General features: G+C 39.8%; 1 protein-coding gene across 1 annotated transcript; it reads left to right on the forward strand.

Annotated features, from left to right (window-relative positions):
- The first annotated feature begins 6550 nt into the window (after positions 1–6550).
- Positions 6551–6895, forward strand: LOC114708464 (dynein light chain roadblock-type 1-like). Its single transcript, XM_037210482.1, has one exon. It carries the CDS (start codon positions 6594–6596, stop codon positions 6882–6884), a length of 291 nt encoding a protein of 96 aa, XP_037066377.1. The 5' UTR covers positions 6551–6593; the 3' UTR covers positions 6885–6895.
- Positions 6896–10653: the final 3758 nt, after the last annotated feature.

Genomic DNA, 10653 nt, shown 5'->3' on the forward strand with positions numbered 1-10653 from the left:
TTTACCCAGCATACCATCCCCAAGGCTCTAAGAACACTATATGTAACCAAATAACTGGCCTGTGCCCCGCCTCAGAGAGTTGACTGGCCACCATTGTGACCAGTACCTGGTGGGCTACTTCTGGTTCCCCAGCTGCTTCCCTTGCCCTTGTAATGAGTTTACTGAACTTTATGATCCAGACACAGAGTCATGTTTTAATTGTGGAGGCTTTACAACTTGTATAAACTGTGAAAGATATAGAATTCTCGAGCATTTTCTTTTTAATGTCTTTAATTTTTTGTTCTTGTTTCTCAGTGGAAGACCTTTGAGTGAAGGCACAACAGTATTTAGGTGTAGAATGATAGCTGTGCATGGGAAGGTTGTTGTTCTATCCATCCTTCAAAATCACCCTGTGAGTCAGAAAATTACTGATTAAATCAGTAAATAACTCATGCCTGGCCCATTGCATCTATATTCCCCAGAGATGACAATATATATCACAAAGTGCTATTACCTTGAGTTTAAAAGGTACATCTTAGAGACTTTCAATATACTTTTTAAAATCCTTATGGAGTAATTGAACATCTAAAACACTGAGTTTTGAGAGATACATTGTACTAAAGCATACAAATCCACATTGGCTAACACATAAGCTTTTCCTGAGATTATTTGAATAAAAGGGAAATTACCTTGACAGTTGCTTCAATGAAATTACTATGAAAATCCTTCTTTAGGACAATCCTGTTGTCCTTGCCTGTGTCCAGTTGTTCCCTTAAGCAATGAGTATTTTACTCACTCCTGTTACCAGAATTCTTGGAGCTCAGGTAAAACCTGTTGTATTCAAGGTGTTTGGGAAGATCAAAGTGAATTGAAGGTTTGCACCTGCTGGGATGCTTCAACAAAGCCTGTGCTGCATAGTAGATCCTTCAAAGAACTTGTACATGAGACCTTTCAAAAGCCTTTTTCTCAGTTTGTTAGATGCTACCAGTGTCTACCTCTAACAGCAGCTTTTTTATTCCATGGTCCTACCATCCTCCTGGAGTGAGTTCAACTGCATACCCTCCTGACTGGGAGAGCTTGCCTCTATAACCCTGTCACTGGAGCATGCCCTTGTCTGCCACATGTCACAGGCCTGCCTGTGACCATTGTGCTGATGGATACTAGAATCTGGTCCCTGGCAAAGGGTGTCAGTCATGTGACTATGGCCTCTAGACCTCTAAAAGCAGCCTCTGTGACCAGGCAAGGCACTTTGAAACTTTCTAGTATACTAGGAGTAAGAACAGACAGTGAAGCATATTTTCCAGGTTTGAGGACAGTATTTTATTTATGTGCTGTAGAGAATTAGTAGTTCTAAACCTGACTGGCTTTAAACATGATAGAGCTGATACTTATTTTCCCACCCTTCTCACTTTTTTACACACATAATCACAGGAAAGACCCAGGAAATAATTATTAATCAGAAGTTATTGTTAATAAGAATGAAAATAAATAGATAATTCCAGATGTACAGTACCATTTTTTATTAATAAGTAAAGCAAAGGATAACCAGACTACAACCCACAGCTCCAGAGAAGCTAGCTAACAAGGATGAAACTAAAAGGGATGCATGGATTACCCTGGGAAGAGGAAATAGATGAGATCTCCATGAGTAAACTGGAGATAAGGAGGGGCAATAGTGGGTAGAGGATGGGGGATGAGAGCATTAGGGAAAGGAATGGTCGAGCTGGGGGAGAAACAGAATGGGAGAGCAATGAAAGAGATTATCTTGATAGAGGGCGACATCATGGGGATAGGGAGAAACCTGGTGTGAGGGAAGTTCCCAGAAATCCACAGGGATGACCCCAGCTTAGACTACTAGCAGTGGTGGAGGGGATGCCTGGACTGGCTTACCCCAATGATCAGACTGGTGAAAGCCCTGTCATCACAGAGCTTCGTCTATGAAAGAATAAAAGAATTCTTTAAAAAAAAAAAGGAAGAAAGAAAGAGAGAGAGAGGAAGGAAGGAAGGAAGGAAGGAAGGAAGGAAGGAAGGAAGGAAGGAAGGAAGGAAGGAAGGAAAGAAGAAAGAAAGAAAGAAAGAAAGAAAGAAAGAAAGAAAGAAAGAAAGAAAGAAAGAAAGAAAGAAAGAAAGAAAGAAAGACTCCCCTCATTATCCACAGTAACATAGGACCCTTACAAAGGATCTCATGCCAGGCGGTGGTGGCGCACACCTTTAATCCCAGCACAGAGGCAGATCTCTGTGAGTTTGAGGCCAGCCTGGACTACAGAGTGAGTTCCAGGAAAGGTGAAAAGCTACACAGAGAAACCCTGTCTCAGAAAAACAAAAACAAAAACAAAAAACAAAGGATCTCATCGTGCCACCCATCACATCATACTCTACCATGGTACCTCATTTGAACATCGCTACTGGCCTAGTATCATTTAAAAAAAAAAAAGAAATTTTTTATTCATTTTACATACCAACCACGGCTCTCCCTCTCATCTCTCCTCCTGCTCCCTGACCCCAGCCTTCCCCCGCAGCCTACCCCCATCCCCTCCTCTGAAAAGGTAAGGCCTCCCATGGGGAGTCAACAAGCCGGGTACATTCAGTTCAGGCTGGTCCAAGCCCCTCCCCCTGTATCAAGGCTATGCAAGGTATTCCATGACAGGTAATGGGCTCCAAAAAGCTAGTTCATGCACTAGGGATAGATCCTATTCCCACTGTCAGGGGCCCCTTAAACAGACTAAGCTACACAACTGTGTCACTTATGCAAAGGGCCTAGTCCAGTACCATGCAGGCTCCACAGTTTTTGGCCTAAAGATCACTAGCTTGGTTTAGTTGTATCTGTAAGTTTTCCCATCATGATCTTCTCTCTCTTTGACTGGACTCTGAAGCTCAGCCTGGTGCTTGGCTGTGGATCCCTGCATCTGGTTTCATCAGTTACTGGATGAAGGCTCTATGATGACAGGATATTCACCAATCTGATTACTGAGGTAGACCAGCTCAGGCATCCTCTCCACTATTGCTAGTAGTATAAGCTGGGGTCATTCTTATGGATTCCTGGGAACTTCCCTCATACCAGGTTTCTCCCTACCCCCATGATGTCTCCCTCTATCAAGATATCTCTTTCATTGCTCTCCTACTCCTTCCCTGTTCCAGCTCAACCATACCATTCCCTTATATTCTCATCCCCAATTCCTTACCTTCTATTTCCCACCTCACCCCCAGTTTACTCAAGAGATCTCATCTATTTCCCCTTGCCACAGTGATCCATGCATCCCTCTTAGGGTCCTCCTTGTTAGCTTACGTCTCTGGAGCTGTGGGTAATAGTCTGGTTATCCTTTGCTTTACATCTAGTATCCACTTATAAATGACTACATACCATGTTTGTCTTTCTGAGTCTGTGTTACCTCACTCAGGATGATATTTTCTAGTTCCATCCATTTGCCTGCAAATTTCATGATGTCATTGTTTTTTTACTGCTGAGTAGTACTCCATTGTGCATATGTACCACATTTTCTTTATCCATTCTTTGGTTGAGGGGCATCTAGATTGATTCCAGGTTTTGGCTATTACAAATAATGCTGCTTAAAGAATATAGTTGAGCAAGTGTCCTTATGGTATGATTGAGCATTCCTTGGGTATATGCCCAAGAGTGGTAGGTATTGCTGGGTCTTGAGGTAAATTGATTGCCAATTTTCTGAGAAACTGCCATACTGATTTCCAAAGTGGCTGTACAAGTTTGCACTCCCACTAACAGTGGAGGAGTGTTCCCCTTGTACCACATCCTCTCCACCATAGCCTGTCATTAGTGTTTTTGATCTTAGCCATTCTGACAGGTGTAAGATAGTATCTCTGAGTCATTTTGATTTACATTTCCCTAATTACTGAGGATGTTGAGCAATTCCTTAAATGTCTTTCAGCCATTTGAGCTTCTTCTGTTGAGAATTCTCTATTTAGTTCTATAGCCAATTTTTTAATTGAATTGTTTGTATTTTGATGTCTAGTTTCTTGAATCCTTTATATATTTTGGAGATCAGCCTTCTGTTAGATATGGGGTTGGTGAAGATCTTTTCCCATTCTGTAGGCTGCCCTTTTGTCTTACTTACCGTGTCCTTTGCCTTAGAGAAGCTTCTCAGTTTCAGGAGGTCCCATTTATTAACTGTCACTTTCAGTGTCTGTGCTACTGGTGTTATATTTAAGAAGTGGTCTCCTGTGCCAATGTGTTCAAGGCTACTTCCTACTTTCTCTTATATCAGGTTCAGTGTAACTGGATTTATGTTGAGGTCTTTGATCCACTTGGACTTGAATTTTGTGTATGGTGATAGATATGGATCTATTTGCAATCTTCTACATGCTGACATCCAGTTATGCCAGCACCATTTGTTGAAGATGCTTTCTTTTTTCCATTGTGCAGTCTTGGTTTCTTTGTCAAAAATCAGGTGTTCATAGGTGTGTGGATTAATGTCAGGGTCTTCAGTTCAATTCCATTGGTCCACATGTCAGTTTTTATGCCAATACCAAGCTATTTTTAGACTATAGCTCTATAGTAGAGCTTGAAGTCAAGGATGGTGATGCCTCCAGAGGTGGCTCTATTGTACGGGATTCTTTTAGCTATCCTGTTTTTTTTTTTTTTTCCCATATGAAGTTGAGTATTGTTTTTTAGAGGTCTGTGAAGAATTGTGTTGAGATTTTGATGGGGATTGCATTGAATCTATAGGTTGCTTCTGGTAAGATTGACATTTTTATTATATTGATTCTACATATCCATGAGCATGGGAGATCTTTCCATTTTCTGATATCTTCTTCAGTTTCTTTCTTCAGAGACTCAAAGTTCTTGTTATACAGGTTCTTCACTTGCTTAGTTAGAGTTACCCCCAAGATATTTTATATTATTTTAGGCTATCGTGAAGGGTGATATTTCTCTGATTTCTTTCTTGGTCCATTTATCATTTGTATATAGGAGAGCTACTGATTTTTTTTTTTTAGTTAATCTTGTATCCTGCCACATTACTGAAGGTGTTTATCAGCTGTAGGAGTTCCCTGGTAGAATTTTTGGAGTCACTTATATATACTATCATATCATCTGCAAATAGGGAAAGGTTGAATTCTTCCTTTCCAATTTGTATCCCCTTGATCTCCTTTTGTTGTCTTATTGTTCTAGCTAGAACTTAGAGTGCTATATTGAATAGATATGGGGAGAATGGACAGCCTTGTCTTGTTCCTGATTTTAGTAGAATTGCTTTGAATGTCTTCCCATTCAATTTGATGTTGGCTGTCAGCTTGCTGTAAATTGCCTTTATTATGTTTAGTTATGTTCCTTGTACTCTAGACCTTTCTAAGACCTTTATCATGAAGGGCTGTTATTATATTTTGTCGAAGGCTTTTTCAACAGCTTATAAGATGATCATGTGGTTTTTTTTTTCTTTCAGTTTGTTTATATGGTGTAGTATGTTGACAGATTTTCATATGTTGAACCATCCTTGCATCTCTGGGATGAAGCCTACTTGATCTGTGCTTCTTGTCTGATTAACTATTAATTGGTGCTGTAGATAATGTTAACTTGATTGAACAGAGAAGAATTGCTTTGTAGACCACACGCTTTAGGGGCCATCTATACTCATAGTGGGTAATTTTTTTGATGTGTCTTGGATTTAGTTTGCCAATATTTTATTGAGTATTTTTGCATCAATGTTCATGAGGGAGATTGGTCTGTAATTCTCTTTCTTTGTTGCATCTTTGTGTGGTTTGGGTATCAGGATAACTGTAGCCTCATAAAAAGAGTTTGGCAGTGTTCCTTCTGTTTCTATTGTGCAGAACAGTTTGAAGATCTTCTTTGAAATTCTAGTAGAATTCTGTGCTGAAACCATCTGGTCCTGGGGTTTTTTGGGGGGGTGGGGGGGACTTTTAACAACTGTTTCTATTTCCATACGGGTTATGTGTCTATTTAAATTGTTTATCTGGTCTTGATTTAATTTTGGTATGTAGTATCTATCCAGAAAATTGTCCATTTCTTTCAGATTTTTCCAGTTTTGTGGAGTATAGGTTTTTGAAGTATGACCTGATGATTCTCTGGATTTCCTTGTTGTCTGTTGTTATGTCTCCCTTATGGTATCTGATTTTGTTAATTTGGATGTTCTTTCTCTGCCTTTTGGTTAATTTGGATAAGGGTTTGTCTACTTGTTTATTTTCTCAGAGAACCAACTCTTTGACACAATACCATTTTCAAAATGGCAAACTAGGATGCTGTCTCCAGATGAGCATGGATGGCCCCTAAAGCATGAGGGCTACAAAGCAATTCTTCCCTGTTTAATCAAGGTAACATTATCTATAGCACCTGCAATAGTCAACCAGACAAGGAGCACAGAAAAAAATTAAAAACATTGTAACACTATCCATTTATGGAAAAAAAGTTTTTGTAATTTGTTTTGTCTTTTTTTTTTTCCTTAATGAGTGTAATCTCATTTTCACATGGGAGGAGAAGGGGAGAGGACAAATACAACAATACAAAATTTTACAAAATGTCAAATCCATGATCCAGGAATGCAAGTTTAGCCAAATCAAAACACTATTTAAGAAACTGGAGTCGGAGCTCACTGGGCGTCGCGGACTCGGAGCTGCTGGATCGTTCCGAGATGGCAGAGGTGGAGGAAACACTCAAGAGACTTCAGAGCCAGAAAGGAGTTCAGGAAATCATCGTGGTGAACACGGAAGGCATTCCCATCAGGAGCACCATGGACAATCCCACTACTACACAATATGCCAACCTCATGCACAACTTCATCTTGAAGGCACAGAGCACTGTGCGTGAAATTGACCCCCAGAATGATCTAACCTTCCTTCGAATCCGATCCAAGAAAAATGAAATTATGGTTGCACCAGATAAAGACTATTTCCTGATTGTGATTCAGAATCCAACTGAATAAACCGAACAAGCCACTGTCTCGGCTTCCTGTGTCATTCCTTAATTTAACGTCCCCCAGAATAATAGTGTTAATCATGTCAGTGGGCACAGGGTGGTTGCCCAAGAGCCCATATAGACCATGCCATTGATCAATGGTAGCCCTGCCCACCCCAACAAGGAGTGTCTCTGGTGATCCAGTCAGTTCTCATTTCCAGGATTTGGAGGAAGAGCTTATGATAAGCCCACACACAGCTTCCTTCTGACCTTCAGTTCACTTTGTCACCCTTGGAAAGCCTGTTTTTTTTTTTTTTCTTTAACTAAAAATAACATCGAAATCAACAAAAAAAAAAAGAAAGAAAGAAGGAAGGAAGGAAGGAAGGAAGGAAGGAAGGAAGGAAGGAAGGAAGGAAAGAAAGAAACTGGAGTCTTAAACTAGGTTTGGTGTTGCATGTCTAGAATCCCAGGAAAGTGAGGTAAAAAGAGTCAGAGGCTAGTCTGGGATATAAAATGGGGCCTGGTATCCCTGAATAGGTGAGACAGTCGATTGGCTTGATCTGTTTGGGAGGCATCTAGGCAGTGGTACCAGGTCCTGGGCTTGTTGCATGAGTTAGCTGTTTGAAACCTGGGACTTATGCAGGGACACTTGGCTCAATCTGGGAGGAGGGGACTGGACCTGCCTGGACTGAGTCTATCAGGTTGATCCCAGTCCTCGGGGAGACCTTGATCTGGAGGAGGTGGGAATGGGGAGTGGACTGGGGGGAAGGGGAGGGGGGCAGGAAGGGAGAGAATAAGGGAATCTGTGGCTATTATGTAGAACTGAATAGTATTGTAAAATGAATAAAAAAATATGAAATAAAAATAAAAAATAACAATTTCTAGAGTCTTTTTAATTAGTAGTAAGCATGAGAGTCATCTCTTACTTCAACTTCACTGTTTAACTTATTATCCCAAGGTTGAATCTTATATAAGTAACTTTTTTTTTAAAACAGTACCTCCCTATGTGGTCCAAACAGGAATAGAACTTGCAATGTTCCTGCCTCAACCTCCTGAGTGCCAGGGCTGTAGGAATATGCCACCATGCTCTGCTAAAGATGGCTCTTCTACATAGAATGTGTTTGCCCTTCCCTTTCTTTGCTCCAACCCTCTCCAACCAACTCACACAAACACACCATACCCCCTTTTCAAAAACACAAACTTTTAAAATAATAGAACACATGTATGAGATTATAAAGATAGTACAAAGAAAATGTGCGCTATACCCACTTTCTTATATTGGTTGGTATATCCATCACAATAATAGCCCAATATTGACATAGTATCATTAATAGCCCAATATTGACATAGTATCAATAATAGCCCAATATTGACATAGTATCATTAACTAAATTTCACAATTTACTCAGATTGCTCTTAGCATCCCCCTGGCTTTCCTCATTTTTCACAACTGTCACAGGTTTTGGAATATCTGTGGAATGACCTTCACCTCACACAATACTTTTCTCATTAGCCTGGGATTCAGGGACATAAAAAGATGACCAGGGACTCACTTCAGCATATAAGACTAATATGGCTAATCACTAATTGTGAACTATGGTTACCTTATATAGAAACCTTTGTCAGGTTTCTATGGTGCACAGTTACTATCTTCTTCCATCCACACTGCACTTTTGGAGAGGGAAGTCAGCATGCACAACCCACACTAACGGAGTAGGGAGTTCTACCACACTTCTTGAAGGCATCATATCTCCAGGAATCACTGTGATTCATCTGTTTGTTGTCCCCCTTTTATTCACTATGGGTTCATGGGTATTTGTATTATACTAGTCATAATGGTTCAACACTATTTTATTGTTGAAATGATTCAGGCTTTAGCCATAAGAGGTTCTTTTAGTTCTTAATGCCTCTTTCATTCTCAAATATTTTAGAATTCTTCAAGGTGTTTCCTCAGTTTATGGTTAAAGCAAAATGTTCTGGATTCATCTTATACATTTCCTGTCCCACTTTTAGAATCAGTCACAGCTCTGAAGAATGTTGATTACTTTATTGGAGAGTAGTGTTAAAAACCAAGATGTGGGTACTAGATGATGACACCTATCTGGCATGCTCCCCTATACTTACTACACTGCAGTCACCAGCCAGAGTAGACAGATCAGTCTCCACATGAATATGTGGCTTCTTAACCCGTGTAGAACTTCTAACATTCATGATATCACTTTCTGGCAAGCTTCTTAGACCTCTGGGGAAGCATATTTGTAGTAGCATGCAACATACAATTCAACCATGGAGGCCAAATGCAGTTTATGACCTTTAAGATCAGATAGCATTAATTTAACTAAAATCCCCTCACCACAATGCTACTTTGGAGTTGTTTGGTTCATTGGGGAATCCCTTGAGGAAGGTTGCACTCTACAATCAGGAAACACTTTCATTTGAGTACAGAGAAGACATATGGCTAATTAGATTACCAGCTGTTTAAATAACTTCAGATAAATATCTCTGTGTCAGCCAGGAAGTAGTCTCTAGTGCATTCCCACAGAGAGATCCAACTGTGCTGTCTGATATTTTGGTCAACAGTTTAGATGGAGATGGAAAAACAAGTTTCTCAAATTTTCAGATGCTACAAAACTGTAAACTAATATGTTAAAGTTGGAACACAAGACCAGACAGTCTAACAGACTCTCATGCAGACTAGAAACAACAAGAAATGTTAACAGGGTAAAAATAAAGTTGTGTAACTAGGTGTTTAAAATTATTTGCATAAGGGTGGGAGTAATTACTTGGCACCAACGCATGTGAAAATAGATGAGGATTTTCACTGTGTGAAGCTACAAGTGAGTCAAAAGTCAAAAGCACTGCCAGAGAAATGATGCCTGCTTAGGCTGGAGTAGAGAGCACACTGTGTGCTCAGCTTCAGTAGTTACCATCCCAACATTGGCTTTACTAGCCGCACAACTCCAGGATCATTGCTGTCATTTCAGAGCAACATAACATTTTTATAGTGTTTTCAAAGTTTTGTGTAAGCTTTCATTTCTTGTTTTTGTTGGGTTTTTGTTTGTTTGTTTGTTTGTTTGTTTTCCTGTTTGCTTTTTGACTGGTTTTGGGGGTTTTTTTTGTTTGTTTGTTTTTGTTTTGTATTTTGTGTTGTTTTCTGAGACAAGATTTCTCTGTGTAGCACTAGCTGTCCCAGAACTTGCCCTGTAGGCCAGGCTGGTCTCAAACTCACAGAGATCCACCTGCTTCTGCCTCCCAAATGCTAGGATTAAAGGCATGGGCTGCCACCACCAGCTTCGATTAACTTTCATCCACATGATTATGGGGTATAGAGTGATATTTTGGTGCATATTTAATGATCAAAATCAGGATAATTAGCATATCTATACATCTGTCCTCTCTCTTTTATGTTAAAAGCATTCAGAAGTCTCTCTTGTAGCTATTTTAAAATATCTAGTAAATTATCTTTAGCTGTAGTTATCCTTTTGGGTTATAGAATATAGTAGAACTTATTTCTCCTATCTGGCTATATTTTGGTATTCTATCCTTCCCTCCCTCTACCTTCTCCATTTCTCTAAGATGGACACTTAACTTCTACATGTAAATGAGAATATAGAAAATTTGTCTGTCTTCTAAATACCACATTGTTAACAGAAAGTGTACTTTTTAAAGTATGTGTCTAAAAGCAGACAACTTGAATAATGGTTAGAACTATGCAATCTTGTAATGAGAGCCTAAAGGAATTAGAGGGGGTGGGCTCAAAACAGAAGTGAAGGCAAGTTAAAATGGCCACATGTAGC

This window comes from Peromyscus leucopus, chromosome 14, assembly GCF_004664715.2.
Source record: "Peromyscus leucopus breed LL Stock chromosome 14, UCI_PerLeu_2.1, whole genome shotgun sequence".
Lineage (NCBI taxonomy): Eukaryota > Metazoa > Chordata > Mammalia > Rodentia > Cricetidae > Peromyscus > Peromyscus leucopus.

Bases quoted from the DNA above. Each gene is read 5' to 3' on its own strand.
- LOC114708464 (XM_037210482.1), top strand. From the start codon at position 6,594: ATGGCAGAGGTGGAGGAAACACTCAAGAGACTTCAGAGCCAGAAAGGA.